Raw genomic sequence first — 17148 nt, 5'->3', positions numbered from 1 at the left:
TGGAGCACTTTCACTTGCGGGACAATCAATTTTATTAATATCTAAGAACTCAAGACTGTGTTTTTCTCATGTACATTCAGACTATAAAGTCTTCATTCATGTAGCAACCAAACCATGCAAAGTTTATCACAGCAATTAACTTGGGACTTGGAACTGAGATTTGGAAATAAAATTTTCTGATAATATCTGGAGGAAAGCTTGGATAAAATGCTTCAGAAGCATTAAGCAGTTATATTTGTCTTATTTCAAATTTTTAAAGTCTTGTGGATACCGTTAAGTTTAGGAGTGATGGTGCTTTCCTCCTGCAGCTGTCAACTGCAATCTAATTAGTGCTTATTTGTATTTCAGTAGTGCAAAAAAGGGTAAGCGCTGTACAAACATGTAGGAAAACTGCCTCTCCCCTAAAGAGCTGCCAATCTAAGGAAGTGGTTTCCAACCTGTGGTCCAGCAGCCCCTGGGGGTCTGCAGACTATGTCTTAAGATTTCCAAAGGGGTCCACAGCTTCATTCAATATTTTTTAGGAGTTTGTAAATGCAAAAAGGTTGAAAAGCACTAATTTATGGTCTTGTTCCTGCAAGTTGCCCCATGGAGCTGGCCTCCTGCAGAGTCCCACTGACTTTGCTAAGGCCCAAACCCTGAAAACAGGCGTCTCAGAAACCTTGTGTACCTGAGCAAACCAGCTGAAGCCAGTGCCAGGACTGGTGTGCATATGTGTTTGAAGGATGGGGGCTTAAACATCTATGGTGAAATCCTGCCCCCAGTAAAGGCCATGTCACAACTCCCCCCGGGATCTCCAGGCTGACCAGCCATGGGACTCCTCATTTCTTGCAAAAAGAAAAGGAGTACTTGTGGCACCTTAGAGACCAACAAATTTATTTGAGCACAAGCTTTCGTGCGCTACAGCTCACTTCATCGGATGCACCCTTGAACAGGGGCAGCGAGGAGCACGTGTGCTGTGCGTGGGGACTCAGCCCGGGCGCTCGCTAGCCCCGCGGGGCGGGCTCTGCAGCGGTGCCCGGCCGGGTGTCAGGTTTCCCGGAAGCGGCTCTGGCGCCCGCACGGTGCTGCTGAGCCGGGGAAGCCGTTGCTACCCGGCAGCCCCACGCCTGTTGCACGCCGGTCCACAGAGCGCCCGAGGCAGCGGCGGCAGCAGCAGCAGCAGGTGACAGAGCAGCGGCTGGCGCGGCCGGGGCAGGGGGATGGAGGCGCCGCGGCGGGAGGAGAAGCCCAACCCCCTGCGGGCTGCCAACTTCTGCTCCCGGCTCTTCTTCTGGTGAGTCCCTGCCGCGCCGGCTCCCCGGCCCGGGGCGGCCCCGTGCGGCAGGGCTGCTCCGGCCGCTGGCGCCCGGAGCCGGGCTGTGCAGAAAGGGGATGGGAGCGAGCCGCGCGCAGGCAGCCTGGGGAGGAGAGCGCCCGCCCCGCCGCCTGGTTCAGCCCGGCGGCGCCTGGCCCCTTCCCGCGCTTTCCCGCGGGGCGGAGGCTGGGTGTCAGTGCGCCCGGGAATGCCGCTAGCGGCCCCGGTCAGGGCCGGGGCCCCGCGAGCAGCAGCTGGCCCCCCTGCCCCCCGAGGTGGCCGTGGGCCAAGTGTCATCGCTGACAGATCATGGGGGCGGCGACGGCGCTTTGCTCGCGGGGCGGGGCGGGGGGGGGGGGGGAGGTCTTTCGGTGCGAGCAGCCCGCTTCTCAAAGACTAGGTCTGGTCAGGTCATATGAGACCCCGACTCCTGAGGTGAAATAGTTCCGCCTGGCGCTGCCTGCCAGCCTGCTGCACCAGCTGGGCTGCTACGGCGGGTTCTTCAGCCAACCCTCCACTAACCTCTCGTAGTGAGCAGCTGGTTTGAGAAGACCCCCCTCCCGCCCCGGAGCACACAGCCAGGGGCAGGCTGTAAAGTGGAGCTGCGGCGGAATCAACCTCCCTTGCCTGCTTCTGTTACCCACAGGTAGTCAGGGGCCTTAGAGGCGTGCCCATTTTTAAGTATCCCCTGTGGCTTGCTACTGTGGAGAAGGTCCTTGTTTACCGTTGCTTCAAGCCCCGTTACACTATTCCGTGTGTCATTTTGTTTTATGTAGCAATTGGGGAAAGGGGAACCTTCTTTTCTACTTGTGTCAACACTTACCATTGTCTGAGCCACCTGTGCTGAGACCAGTTCTGACGCAAGTTGACTGAAATCATGCTGTTTCTTACCTAATGGATCAGAGGCAAGCCATTCATTATTCATTCTAAAGAAATCTGCCCTATCTCTAGCAAACTCCTGTTGTCTTAAATGAGATCCCTCAAGCAGCAGGTGGCTCTCTGGGGAATCTCCCAAGGCAACAGCCATCCAGATTATTAGCTGACTGCTTCCTGCAGTATCATTCCTGACCATTGGTTGTATCCTTTTTGGGGTGGTAGAGTTTTTCACAGTGGGGTGGGATGGGGAGAAGAGCCCATACAAATTACTATGTACTTGGGACCAGATTCTCCACTGCATTTGCTCCTTTGCAAAGCTAATGTAAAATTTGACCATTCTGATTTGGTAGCATTTTACAGTTATTTCACACAGGTGTACATGATTACTCAAGGTGCAAGACAATGGAGAATCAGTCTATTGTTTGCTGCACACTTTCTTTTTTTTTTTTTTTTTTTGAAAAGGGTGTCAGTCTATCCTCCCATCTGTCTTCTCTCACTTTGTGGATCAGGATTCCAGCAGAGCCGATATGGAAAGTTTCCCGGTAGGGTGACTAAAGGAGAAGGGAAGAGCAGCATTTCCCCCAGTGCAGGCTTCACTTGCAGAGAAGGAGGGAGTGGTGAGGGGAGAAGTGCTGTATTCGTTGTTTGGAGCTCTTGGGAACGCAGGAAGAGTTTGAGTAATCAAACTTTGGCCTGATCCTGCAAACAGTTCTGAGCAGGTACAGAAATCTTTTTTAGAGGATGGAGGGATGAACAAACAAAAATGTACAAACCTGGTTTTACCAGATTTGCCTGTTATTTTGGGGTATGCTCATTTATTAGGGTTACTCTTCCTGCAGCCCCCATTGGCCTGGAGCAGCAAACCACAGCCAGTGGAAGCTGCAGTCGGCCGAACCTGCGGAAGCGACAGGTAAACAAACTGTCCCAGCCTGCCAGGGGCTTTCCCTCAACAAGCGGCAGCCCTAGTTTGAGGATCACTGGTCTAGATGACATTACTATAAGGTAGATACATAACTGGCTGAAAGACCATACTTGAGGAGTAGTTATCAGTGGTTTACTCTCAAACTGGGAGTACATATCAAGTCAGGTCCTGCAGGTATTATTCATTATTTTCCATTAATGCCTTGGATGATGGAGTGGAGAGTACGTTTATAAAATTTGCAGATGACACCAAGCTGGGAGGGGTTGCTATCTTGTGGGAAGACAAATAAATTGGAGAATTAGTCTGGAACTAAAAAGACAAAATTCAGAAAAGACAAGTGCAAAGTGCTGCACTTAGGAAAGAAAAAGCAACTGCGCAGATACAACAGGGGGTTTAACTGGGTAGGCAGTGGTACTGCAGAAAAGGATCTGGGGGATGACTCAACAGTGTAATGCTGTTTGAAAAAGGCACATGTCACTCTGGGCTGTATTAACAGGAGAGTCATATGTAAGACATGGGAGGTAATAGTCCTGCTCTACTCCACACTGGTGAGGCCTCAGCTAAAATACTGTGTCCAGTTGTAGGCATCTCCTTTTAAGAAAGAGAGTCAAAAGGAGAGTAACAACAATGATGAGATACTTTGAAAACATGACCCATGAGGTAAGGATGAAAGAATTAGGTATGTTTTAGTCTAGAGAATAGAAGCCTGAGGGTGAACATAAGTCTTCAAAGATGTAAAAGGTTGTCATGAAGGGGATGGCGATCATTGTTTGTCAAGTCCACCAAGGATAGGACAAGATGTAATGGGATTAGTTTGCAGCAATGGAGATTTAGGTTAGATGTTAGGAAAAAAATCGATCTATGAGGGTAGTTAAGCTTTGGAATAAGCTTTGGAATAGATTCCTAAGGGGGGCTGTGGAATCCTCATCAGGTATTTAAGAACAGGTTAGACAAACACAATCAGGGATGGTCTAGGTATACTTGGTTCCACCTTATCATGAGAGGATGGATAGATTACTTCTTGAGGTCCCTTCTGGTTGTGATTGGTAAAGATTAAGGCTGAAAGTCTTTCAGGGAGGTCACAGAAGTCATGGATTCCATGATCTTCCAGGACCTCCGTGACTTCGGCAACTGCAGTGGCTGGTGCAGCTGGCCCCAGGGCCCCCCTAGCTGCTCAGGCAGCCCTGGGGCCAGCTGCACTGGCCGCTGCTCTGGCGGCCCCAGGCAACTGGTCCCGGGTGCTGACCTAGCGCAGCGGTCCGGGAGCAGCAGCAGTGCCCCAGGCCACCCCTGCCCAGAGGAGCAGCAGCAGTGGTGGGGCCCCAGGCCGCTCCTTGCCCGGAGCAGTGATGATGGAGCCCTGGGCTGCCCCCCACCCAGAGCAGTGGCAGCGGGGCTCTGGACTGCTCCTCACCTGGAGCAGTGGTGGTGTGGCCCCTGGTCACCACCCCCTGGGCCCAGAGGAGTGGTGTCAGCGGGGAACCTGGTCGCCTCCCGGCCTGGAGGAGTGGCAGCGGTGGGGCCCTGGGTTGCCCTCTGGCCCGGAGTTCTGGTGGCAGGGCCCCAGGCCGTCCCCCCCAGGAGCAGCAGTGGCAGGTGGGCCCTGGGCCGCCCCCCATACCCAGAAGCAGCAGCGTCCACTGGAGCACCCTTCCTCCCCTTCCCCCCCCCCCAGCACCTAAGATTTAGGGGTATTTTTAGTAAAAGTCATGGCCAGGTCATTGGCCGTGAGTTTTTGGTTATTGCCTGTGACCTGTTTGTGACTTTTACTAAAAAATAGTAAAAAATAATAAAAAATTAAATCGTAAGCCTTAGTAATTATAGGTATTCAGCTCTTGTACAGCACTTTTCAATCTGATGATAGTGCTATTGGCTTACCAAGGAAGTCATTTAAGGTGAGCGACTATCCACTTCTAGATTTTAGTAATTCTCTTCAGTAGTCTTAGTCAAGATGTCAGTGGAGAAGACTCACTACTAGATTAGGGGCAGACAGGCATTTTGGGTCTGGGTTTTTTTTTTTTTCAGTGACTTGCACCTTGTGTAGTCATTTGCACCTGTGGAAATAAGGGTTGTAGTGTTTTACACCTATTTTGCACAGGTTTAGATAACTACATGCTATTTTTTCATAGATTTTAAGGCCAGACTGGATCATTAGATCATCTAGTCTGACCTCCTGTATATAACAGACCATTACATTTCACCCAATTATCTGCCAGCTGAGCCCAGTAATTTGTGTTTGACTAAAGCATGTACTGTATTCCAGAAAGGCATGTAGTCTTGATTTGAAGCTATCAACAGGTGGAGAATCTACCATGTCTCTTGGTAGTTTGTTCCACTCGTTAGTTACCCTGACTGCTAAATTTTTTTGTAATTTCTCATTTGAATTTGTGTAAAAGTCAAATGCCTTACAGAAGTTTTTTTGCCTCTACACAGCCAGACTTGTAATCTATTCAAAGAATTAAATCAGGTTTACTTGACAAGGCCTATTTTGCATAAAACAATATTGACTGGCATTAATTATATTCCTGTCCTTTAATTGTTTATCAGTTGAATCCCCTATCAGCTTTTCCATTATTTTGCGTGGGTTAAATGTCAGACTAACTGGCCAGTATGAGGCAATGGAGAACCAGGGACCTTTGTGCATGTATTGCCTATAGTCTCTAAATATTTACCATCACACATTAGCATTTATTAGGTTTAGAGGTTCAAGTTGAAATATCTGCGGAACTCTTCAAAGAGGGGCTCTGCATAATGTAATGCAACTTGGGTATGAGCTATCAAAGTCAAGCTGTGATTTAGAATGTCAGATTAAAATATTAGTCATTGTTGGGCTGTCTATCAAGTTTGCAATGAAGAAAGGATTCTGTTTTTAAAAAAAATGCATTTAAGCACCAAATATGGAGAGACAGTGATGAGGATAGTTGCTCAAATAACTGAGGTCCCAATCACTTACTTCAATAGGGGTGAGGCGGTCTGCATAGAGCCTATATCAGGACTGGGGCTTTTGTACATCATAAACAGAAGCAGTTTTTTCTAAGATCAGAAGGAGGCTGAGCTAATAGGCATTTTGTAATAGATAAAAAGGCAACCTCCTGTCTCTTTGTTTACCAGAAATATAACGCTGTGCTGTATTCAAAGTTTATTCATTCAACAATCACATGACAAACTGTGCTCATTTTAATGTAAATTTTTTTCTGAATCTATTTATTACAAGATACTTAGTAAACAAGAATAGTTCTTTTATAATAACTTCGTCTCTTTCGTGATACAGTTTTGTGTGGTAGAGGGTTGCCAAATAAACATTACGGTCTACAAGCACACACTTTTGTCACTAGGTCTGCTGGCATTTTCCCCATTTTCTGTGTATGGGAAAAACCTTTGTGGGGATATGGCTTATATGCATTTGCAGTTTAGAACCAATCAAATAACCAAATGATTTTTTGCCTCTGAAATGTCCCAGGTGGTTCAGACTAACCAAAAATTTCTCAGAGATTGCATCCTTCACCCCACCCCAAATCTCTGCAAAAATTGAAAATTAGGGTTACAGTGTGCTGCCTGTTCCTGTCATTCTGCTCATAAATAATACCTCTGCCCCTTTGCTTCCTCCACTTTGAGAAATTCCCACTGCACATCTGGAAAGCAAGGGGAGAGAACAACGTCAAATGTGGGTGGGTGGCAGAGGGAATGTTTTCCTAATTCTGTCCACATCCTACACTCCAGCCACTTTTTAAGACAAAGTGCGATGCAAAGTGAAAAGTTAAGACAAAGCGTGATGCCATTTGCAGTAGATTGTACAGATCTCCATATTATGGTTGGCCGTCTCTTTTCTGCATGCTTTAATTATCAACAAAATCATTAATATTTAAATTACCACTGATAGGCTTCAGAATCAACAGCTCTTTTAACAGATTAAGACCAGATGGCATCATTATGATAATCTAGTCTGACCTCCAGCATAACAAAGGAAATAGAATTTCATCCAGTATTACCTGTATCAAGCCCATTACTTCTGTCTGAGCTATAGCATATCTTTTAGAAAGACTTCCAGTCCTGATTCAGCTGCTAAAGAATTCACCATTTCCCTATGTTAAGTTGTTCCAATGGTTAATTACCCTCGCTGTTAAAATTTAGCATCTTATTTCTAGTCTGACTTCTAGTCCACTCAATCTTGTTATGCCTTTTTCTGCTAGGTTCTGTCTACTGTTAGAAATCTCTTCCTCGTGTAGGTACTTGTAGACTGTGATGAAATCACGACTTAACATTCTCTTGGATAAACTAAATATATTGCACTTAAGTATCTCATTGTAAGGTATATTTTTCCAGACTGCAAATCATTCTTGTAGCTCTTTTCTGAACCCTTTCATATTGTTCAACATCCTTTTGGAAGTGTGGATCCTGGAATGTGACACAATGTTCCAGTTAATGGTCTCAATAGCATCACATATAGAGGTAATACTCCATCCCTACTCAATATTCCTGTGTTCTAAGGGTTGTGTTGTCTCTCTTAGCTGCAGCATTGCACTTGGAGCTCATGCTCAGTTGGTTATTTGCTGTTACTGCCAAGTCCTTTTTAGTGTCACCCCATTCCAGGATACTTCATCTGTGTAACCCAGGGATCAGCAACTTTTGGCACGTGGCCCGCCAGGGTAAGCCTCATGGTGGGCCTGGCTGGTTTGTTTACTTGCCGCGTCCACTGGCTTGGCTGACCGCGGCGCCCACTGGTTGCGGTTCGCCGCTCCAGGCCAATGGGGGCTGCAGGAAGTGGCAGCCAGCACATCCCTCGGCCCGCGCCACTTCCCACAGCCCACATTGGCCTGGAGTGGCGAGCCGCGGTCTGTGGGCGCTGCGATTGGCCGAACCTCCAGACTGCGGACTCCAGAGGTAAACAAACTGGCCCGGCCTGCCAGGGGGCTTACCCTGGCAGGCCACGTGCCAAAGGTTGCTGATCCCTGGTGTAACCTATATTCTTTGTTCCTAGATGTCTGACCTTGCATTTGGCTGAATTAAAACTCATGTTGTTCAAATAAGACCACTTTACAGACCAGTCTAGATTCTTGGGATAACTGACCTGACCTATCTCCATAATTATTTACCACTCCACCAATTTTTGTGCAACATACAACTTTACTAGCAGTGATTTTATATTTTCTTCCAGATCACTGATAAAGATATAAAACAGCATACCTTGAAATGAATAGTGGCGGTTATGATTTCAGGCAGTTTGTAGATTCAGGCAAATAACACCGCATTGTTTTACCCCTTGTTCACTTTCTGAAGATTTTCTTAGCAACGATGGGGGCTAGAGAACCTCCACCCCACCCCTAAATGAAAGCTGTGATTCAGGAACACAAACTGAGGTCACCAAGCTGCTGCAAGTAGGCATAATTTGACCCATGGAAAAGGGACAGAATATTATGAGAGGTTGAAGGTTTTGGATTTCTGAGTGGAGGGTAAGGCAGTTGAAATGGCTTCTTCTAACATTTCACTCGGCACTTCGATATTGTGGAGCATCGGGGGGGTGGGGGTTGCCAGGGTAATGGTACCTCACAATTGGGGGGTAACATGGAAATCACTGGCTGTGTTACTTCTGCTCAACACCACTAAGTGATAGTGCTCTGCAGATTGGAGGATCAGGCCCTATTGTGGAAAAGCTGTGGACAAAATAACTTTTTCTGAGGCTTCAGGGGTATTTCAACCTGGCAGTGTAACTGCAAGTCCAGAGGGCATTGCTGAGTCTCAAAGGCTTTAAAATACAAAGTTTTACACTGAATGTAATAACCTCTTTTGTAGTGCAAGCAAAAAGCAAATCCACTTTTTCAACACCCAAGGGATTGTTTAAACAGAGTGCCAGTAAACAGCAACAAGTGGCAGCCAATCTGCAAATCATAAGAGTTTTTATAACAAATGACATAGCTCAGTCCACTTACTGTGTTAATTGTCGATAGTTTCCGTGATGGGGGATAAATTTTTTTATAAAAAATTATGAAAGAGAAGAGTTGAGCCTATTAAAGAAAACTTAAAGGGAATAACAAAAAAATAATAGGAATGTTACAGGTTACTTACTGAGAATTCACACATTCTATTGTATGTAAGAATACTGAAGTTGTAGTTTCTATCAATACTTCTGGGGATAAAAACAACCAGAAGGTAAATAACACTAGATTTTTTCCAAACTGGGCCAGACCATTGATTCAATACATGAATAAGGGAATAGTCAGTAAGAGAAAGTATGCAGGAACTTAAAGTCGAAGGTAATAGAACCATGCAAAGAACAAATAATGCCAGAAAACTTTATTGCTTTTTGTAGTCAAATTACAAAGCTGATAATTAAAGGGCACACAATGCATGTTGTATATTTAGCTCAGTATTTAAGGCAGTGCCTTATGAAACTACTTGAAAATAAAATCTGAGTGCAAGGGAAAAATTTGGGTAAACAAAATGGTTCCTGTCCAACTCCTGAAAAACAGCTGGAGGCTGAGTATAAACAGATGATTCCTGTAAAGTAATTTACAAATAGGCTTGAGGAGAATTGGAAAAATGCAGTTTCCAAACCCATCTTCATAAGGAATTAAAGTTTGTGGAAATATACAGGATGTGGCTTTTGTTAGGTATTGTAGCCCCACAGGCAGTAACATCGCTATGTAATATGAAAATAAAGAGCATGGAAACAGAAGAATTGCCATATTGGATCAGAAGAGTGATCAGATTAGTTTGGTATCAGGGGCTGCGCTAGCTTTAGGCAAACTGAGCAGTTGCATAGGATGGCAGATTTGGCCTAGCCACTTCTTCGTCATGACTGAGGGGCAGCCAGGCCAAATCTGCCACCCTAGGCCTGTGAGGAAGGGGGCAGCATGCTGAAGTTTTGCCTAGGCATCAGAATGTCTTGAGCAGCCTCTGTCTAGTATCTGTCTTCGTGACAGTGTCCAGGGGTGAAATCCTGGCCCTACTGAAATCAGTGGGAGCAGGATTTCACCTCAGATGTTTCAGAGGAAGGTGCAAGAATCCTTGTGGACAGTTGTGGAATAATCGGCTAAGGAGGATTTCTTCTTAAACACAGGCGTTAGTAGTTTACATCCCTCTTTTTTTATACTATCTAGTGTAACTATTGATGTCCTTATTATTCATATAAATATCTACTGTTCTTTTGAATCCTGCTAAATGCTTGGTCTCAGTGATAATTTTGTGGTAGTGAATTCCAAAGGCTAATTGTGCATGTAATAACATAAATCCTTTAGGCAATTTCTGGAAAACTCTGCAGACTTCTCCTACAAAGTGAAAACTGTTTTTAAATACTAGCTGTTGTTGAGCACAATATAACAGGTACTCACTGTCCAAGTGGTGTATTGATCCACCATCCCTAGACTGAGGGACCATGCAAGTGATTCACTGCCAATCAGTTCAGTCTTTCTGTAATAAATTCTTTCCAGTCAGAGAAGAAATGCCTTTTGGATCACTGTCAGATCTCAGAATAGCAGGGCTTTGTGATTTAGGAGATAGGATCCTATTCTTCTGTGTAGAAAACACCTGGCTTGACAGTGTTGATTCCAAAAACCATAGCAGGGACCTAATTCTCTTCTCGCTTATACTTGTGTAATAGAGAATTAACTCAACTGAGGTCAATAGACCCACATCTGTCCTCACACAGGTGCAAGACCCATTCAAGTTAATATGAGTTGCACCCACGTGCAGGCAGAATTCGGCCCATGAGTTACATTGATGTGAAACTGCTGTGTGAGGAAAATCAGGCCCCAGAACTCCAAGGCCCCAGAACATTAAGGGCCTACTCCCCCCCTCCCCCATGACTTATGTATACTTAAGTTACTGTTTCTTCAGAGACTAATCACCTACTTTGAGGTTCTGCCACCCATCTAAATGTCAGTGTAGTCACTGTAATTGGAGCTGGAAGAAGTCAAACATTTCCCTGGACAGCCTTGAAGCTATTAAGCCACAGATCATCTGTATGTGATCTTAGAGTCCCAGAGAAGCCTTTTTATATGGGACTCAGGATTGATCAAGATACGTCATGTGATAACATACGAAGGGGAGTATGAATGCAGTTATGTCCATCAAGTCCATGTTTGTAGGATAGTCTCATTTTATAACTGCTGGTCCAGATAATGAGTCCCTCTTCCAGTCACAATGTTCTGGATGGTGTCTTAGAGGAGTAAGTGTTTCTGAGGAGGAGTACATCTCGTGTGCTTGTGTCAGGTTGCTAAGTGACTCTGTCTTGACTCACTAAGGACACAGATTACTTCTTGGATTATTTCCAGAGTGGTGTCCTTGATCCTTGTAAAAAAGTTTTTCTCCCAGATGGGCGGAGACTCTGGCCATGCCCAGTTATCTACCGTGGGTGGCCTATATATAGACCCCGGTTTCCTAGTCCTTGCAAACTGGGGACCATGCCCATTGTGCGTCTTCTTCAGTATCTTTAGATGGGGGATCAAAAAAAAAAATGTCTGTGTCCTGAGGATAATGTCTTCCTGGAGCCAACTCAAAAGGAAAAAGGCCAACAGTACTTTCTTGTTTCAGTGCTGCTTGCATAGCAGTTTTTGAAGAGTCAGCTGGCTGGGCTCATTCTGTGAGGCTTACATTGGGAATACTGCACTCCGTGTAGGGATAGAGGTGGAGATCTTTTGGATGGGAGTTCCCCTTGTGGCTTTAGGGGTCGCTCCAGCAGTTTCCTGTTCAGGGTGATCTCTTCTCTCATCTTCCTGCAGTTTCCTCCTTTTTAAAGGCCTCCTCCCTCGTATACATGACTGACAGAGCTGGAGGGGCGAGTGCTCGGCCTGCTCACAGTGCCTCTCTGGTGACTTCCACGTCAGTGTGGTACCTTTGCACTCATTCATGATCCTCTAATCCCCTATATTGGGGAAGAGATGTTCTCTTAGCCTGAACAGAGAATGCTCAGGGCCTCTTCCAATAACATCCCCCTTTTTAATATATGCAAATTACTCTCGAGGAACACTTTTAAAGGCTTTGCACAAATAGAGTATTTTTGAAGGAGATGGTAATTGGCCAATGCACAAGAACTGGAAGATCATTCCAAGCAGTAGAGGCAGCATGACAAAAAGCACAAAGGTGAAGAAAGGAAAAAATATGAGGAGCCTACTTTTTTTAAGACTTGAGTTCCTGATGAATTGCCTGACTTACCATCTGGATGACTGAGTCTTGCTAATAGGAGTACAGAAACCTGACCTCTAGGTTATCAAGTCAAGCCCAATCGAGGTTGGCAGTGCCTGCAATTAATTATTCTTTGATGGTTGTGAAGTAGCATGTGGGAAATAAGATGGTCTCAGTTCAGTTCTAAATTGATAGATGTCTATGCCACACAATTCACATTCACAAGTGGTATCCCTGTTGTTATTCTTAGTAAATAGTCTAGGGATTGAGTAAGAATAGCAACTGAACTCTTACCCCCCAAAGTGGTCACTCCAGTTGAGACACACTAAAGGTAGTGAAACTTGCACTGCTGTTGCTTGTGCTGATCCTGTTCTGTGGACAAATAAGGAACTTCAGTCTTGGGATGTCTCAAACCAAAACCTTTCTGAAGGAATAAATTCACTTAAAAAGCAAAAACACCCACCTAATCTTTCTTTATCTGTAAAACTTCATTTTTTAAAAAAAAGTCTTAAAACATGAGTTCCCTTATCTAGAGTAATGATAAAAGTTTACAAGGACAATCTAGACTATCAGAGATTTTCTGGTCTCTTAACTGATTTTGAATTCTTAAATTCTCTGTAGCAACAGCTTTTAAAGATCCTTATTGGTGGATAGAGCTCTGATCTAATCAAATGTAAGGCACATAATGCTGGTATGTAAGAATCTTAAATGAGGTTGTACCATGTGTCTGTGATACTGTGAACATTTGACTTCTGGTAGATGTTCAGCTTCATATAATCCTATTTTGTACATTTGAATCTGTTTCACTTGAGTCTGTCAGTAGTGATAATCAGTTTGGTTTAAGCCTTTTTTTTTTTTTTGGTCCTTTATCTGTATTCCAAAATCTATAAACTGTGAGAACAAGATTTGTAATCCCTGTGAATTATGTGACTTTGGGGTGGTGATGAAGTTTTAATTGAAATTGACACAAAAAATTGAAGAACCAAAAAAACACAATATTGGCTATGATTTATCTTGTGTGGAATTCTGCGTCTCTCTTAGATCCAAAACTGCTTATTAGTGTTTAAGTGTTGGCAGTATACTCAGTAGTGTTCAAAACGTAAAATACGGGTACTTCTTCCTTTGAATAGTGCTCTCTGCATATTTCTTCTCATGGGATGCAGCAATAGATGCAGCCAGAACAATAAAATTCTACTAGCAGTAGCCATTGGAGCAGCCACATACCTCCCCCCCGCCCTCATTACTGAACTCTGGATGTTCTAGGACAACCATCACCAACTGGATGGTTACATTGTTGCTATGTGGATCTATAGTAGAGGTTACATTAGTACACAGGGTTACCTAGTTTTATTTAGAGATAGTTAAAGGATAACATGATGTATCAGAAGGCAAAGAAGCCTGAATTCAAAAGATGTGTTTCTCATGCCTGGTGGTTTCCCAGCATCAGATGCACATGTCAGATAATTGGCATGTTTGGGGGAAGAGCATTCTCCCTCTAAATGTCCGATCTGCTCAACGTTTACCACAAGGGCAAGGAAAGAGGCAAAACAGGCTCTAGGCAACTTTATTGCAGGAAGCACTGACAGTGGCAGGCGATTCTCTTAATTGTATTTTTGGAGTTTTGATACAAAACTACTCAAGATAGTTAAATCCCAGGCAGACTGCAAAGAGCTACAAGAGGATCTCTCAAAACTGGGTGACTGGGCAACAAAATGGCAGATGAAATTCAGTGTTGTTAGATGCAAAGTAATGCACATTGGAAAATGTAATCCCAACTATACATATAAAATAATGGGGTCTAAATTAGCTGTTACTGCTCAAGAAAGAGATCTTTGAGTCATTGTGGATAGTTATCTGAAAACATCCATTCAGTTTGCGGTGGCAGTCAAAAAAGTGAACAGAATGTTGGGAATCATTAAGAAAGGGATGGATAATAAGACAGAAAATACCATATTGCATCTGTATAAATCAATGGAATGCTCACATCTGGAATACTGCATGCAAATGTGGTCACCCCAATTCAAAAAGATATATTGGAATTGGAAAAGGTTCAGAAAAGAGCAACAAAAATGGTTAGGGGTATGGAATGGCTGCCATATGAGGAGAGATTAATAAGACTGGGACTTTTCAGCTTGGAAAGAGGCGACTAAGGGGGGATATGACAGAGGTTTATAAAATCATAACTTGTGAGGAGAAAGTGAAGAAGAAAGTGTTATTTACTCCTTCTCATAACACACGAACTGGGGGTCATCAAATGAAATTAATAGGCAGCTGATTTAAAACAAACAAAAGGAAACATTTTTTTCCACACAATGCTCTCAAAGTCAACCTGTGGAAATCCTTGCCAGAGGATGTTGTGAAGGCCAAGACTATAAGAGCGTTCAAAAAAGAACTAGATAAGCTCATGGAGGATAGGTCCATCAATGGCTATTAGCCAGGATAGACAGGGATGGTGTTCCTAGCCTCTGTTTGCCATAAGCTGTGAATGGGCAATGGGATGGATCACTTGATGATTACCAGTTCTGTTCATTCCCTGTGGGCACCTGGCATTGGCCACTGCTGGAAGACAGGATACTGGACTAGATGGACCTTTGGTCTGACTCAGTATGGCTGTTCTTATGTTCTCAGGGACTGGCTTTGGCTCTGACCCCATCCAATTCAGCAGGGAAGAAGCGAGATTCAGCTTCTATGTCAGATGCAGGATCCTAAAAAGCTAAGGGGGGGGGGGGAGGAAAGAAAAGTGACATGACTGAATGAGTGACAGACTCTTTCCAGAGCTGTCTCATTTCAAAGGCTCAATTGTGGTACCGAGAAAAAAAAAAAAGTGCACCGTCCTCGATGTCGGACCCATTACAAAGAGCCAATCTGGGAGAGAAGGACTTACAGGGACAGAATCTCATTATGGAGCCAGGCTCTGATTCAAGTTATCAGAATCAGATAACTCTGAAAGTCAGCTCCATACAGTATAAATTGGTTAGTCTCTAAGGTGCCACAAGTACTCCTTTTCTTTTTGTGATAGCAATAGTTCATCGGGCAGATTTGTCTCCGGCTCTGTTGACAGTTGACCCAGATACTGCATTTCAGGACACACCAGGCATGTTACCACAACCAGTCAGGCTGACTACTTCTCTGAGAGTCAGCGAAGAAGAGGAAAGGGCCAGGAGCTCTCTGCTGCTGCCTCTTCCCCTGGCCCCTTTGGGATCCCCGGAGAAGAACATCTCTCTGCTCTCTTTTTTCAAGGAGGTTGTGTCAGGAGGACATTCAGTTGTCAGATCCAACAGATAAGGACCAGCCAATGCAGCTTACTCAGAACAAGCCATTTATAGAAATAGGTGAAATATTATCTGAACTGGAGCTGCTAGTCTGCCTCAGAAGTAATGTATGAAAATGTGGGGGACATCTCAGTATCATCACCATCGGAAGATGCTATAGTCTTTCATGAGTTAGTTTCTTGAATGTCAAAGATATTAGATATTGTCAAGGTTCCTCCCTCACTCTGAACTCTAGGGTACAGATGTGGGGACTTGCATGAAAAACCTCCTAAGCTTATCTTTACCAGCTTAGGTCAAAACTTCCCCAAGGTACAAAATATTCCACCCTTTGTCATAGAATCATAGAATATCAGGGTTGGAAGGGACCCCAGAAGGTCATCTAGTCCAACCCCCTGCTCAAAGCAGGACCAATTCCCAGTTAAATCATCCCAGCCAGGGCTTTGTCAAGCCTGACCTTAAAAACCTCTAAGGAAGGAGATTCTACCACCTCCCTAGGTAACGCATTCCAGTGTTTCACCACCCTCTTAGTGAAAAAGTTTTTCCTAATATCCAATCTAAACCTCCCCCACTGCAACTTGAGACCATTACTCCTCGTTCTGTCATCTGCTACCATTGAGAACAGTCTAGAGCCATCCTCTTTGGAACCCCCTTTCAGGTAGTTGAAAGCAGCTATCAAATCCCCCCTCATTCTTCTCTTCTGCAGGCTAAACAATCCCAGCTCCCTCAGCCTCTCCTCATAACTCATGTGTTCCAGTCCCCTAATCATTTTTGTTGCCCTTCGCTGGACTCTCTCCAATTTATCCACATCCTTCTTGAAGTGTGGGGCCCAAAACTGGACACAGTACTCCAGATGAGGCCTCACCAATGTCGAATAGAGGGGAACGATCACGTCCCTCGATCTGCTCGCTATGCCCCTACTTATACATCCCAAAATGCCATTGGCCTTCTTGGCAACAAGGGCACACTGCTGACTCATATCCAGCTTCTCGTCCACTGTCACCCCTAGGTCCTTTTCCGCAGAACTGCTGCCTAGCCATTCGGTCCCTAGTCTGTCGCGGTGCATTGGATTCTTCCATCCTAAGTGCAGGACCCTGCACTTATCCTTATTGAACGTCATCAGATTTCTTTTGGCCCAATCCTCCAATTTGTCTAGGTCCTTCTGTATCCTATCCCTCCCCTCCAGCGTATCTACCACTCCTCCCAGTTTAGTATCATCCGCAAATTTGCTGAGAGTGCAATCCACACCATCCTCCAGATCATTTATGAAGATATTGAACAAAACCGGCCCCAGGACCGACCCTTGGGGTACTCCACTTGATACCGGCTGCCAACTAGATATGGGGCCATTGATAACTACCCGTTGAGCCCGACAATCTAGCCAGCTTTCTACCCACCTTGTAGTGCATTCATCCAGCCCATACTTCCTTAACTTGCTGACAAGAATACTGTGGGAGACCGTGTCAAAAGCTTTGCTAAAGTCAAGAAACAATACATCCACTGCTTTCCCTTCATCCACAGAACCAGTAATCTCATCATAAAAGGCGATTAGATTAGTCAGGCATGACCTTCCCTTGGTGAATCCATGCTTGTCCTTGGATTGGCCGCTACCACCACCAAACAAATACTGGTTACTGGGGAAGAGCTGTTTGGAAACGTCTTTCTCC

At 44.9% G+C, this 17148-nt stretch overlaps 1 protein-coding gene across 3 annotated transcripts in view; it reads left to right on the top strand.

Annotated features, from left to right (window-relative positions):
- Positions 1-1023: 1023 nt before the first annotated feature.
- The window catches only part of ABCC4 (ATP binding cassette subfamily C member 4 (PEL blood group)), a 205787-nt gene continuing 189662 nt past the window's right edge, over positions 1024-17148 (top strand). The window contains exon 1 of one of the 3 annotated variants that reach the window (XM_048853377.2): positions 1024-1273. In XM_048853377.2, the coding sequence (XP_048709334.1) occupies positions 1200-1273 (74 nt within the window). In that variant the 5' untranslated portion in view covers positions 1024-1199. Of the gene's footprint in view, positions 1274-1751; positions 1941-3025; positions 3081-17148 lie in introns of those variants that run through there. The other 2 variants (XM_048853385.2, XM_075129321.1) reach the window with 2 other exon arrangements.

The sequence above is a fragment of the Caretta caretta genome, chromosome 1, assembly GCF_965140235.1.
Source record: "Caretta caretta isolate rCarCar2 chromosome 1, rCarCar1.hap1, whole genome shotgun sequence".
NCBI classification, from domain to species: domain Eukaryota; kingdom Metazoa; phylum Chordata; order Testudines; family Cheloniidae; genus Caretta; species Caretta caretta.
This window is presented reverse-complemented; position numbering and strand designations above follow the sequence as displayed.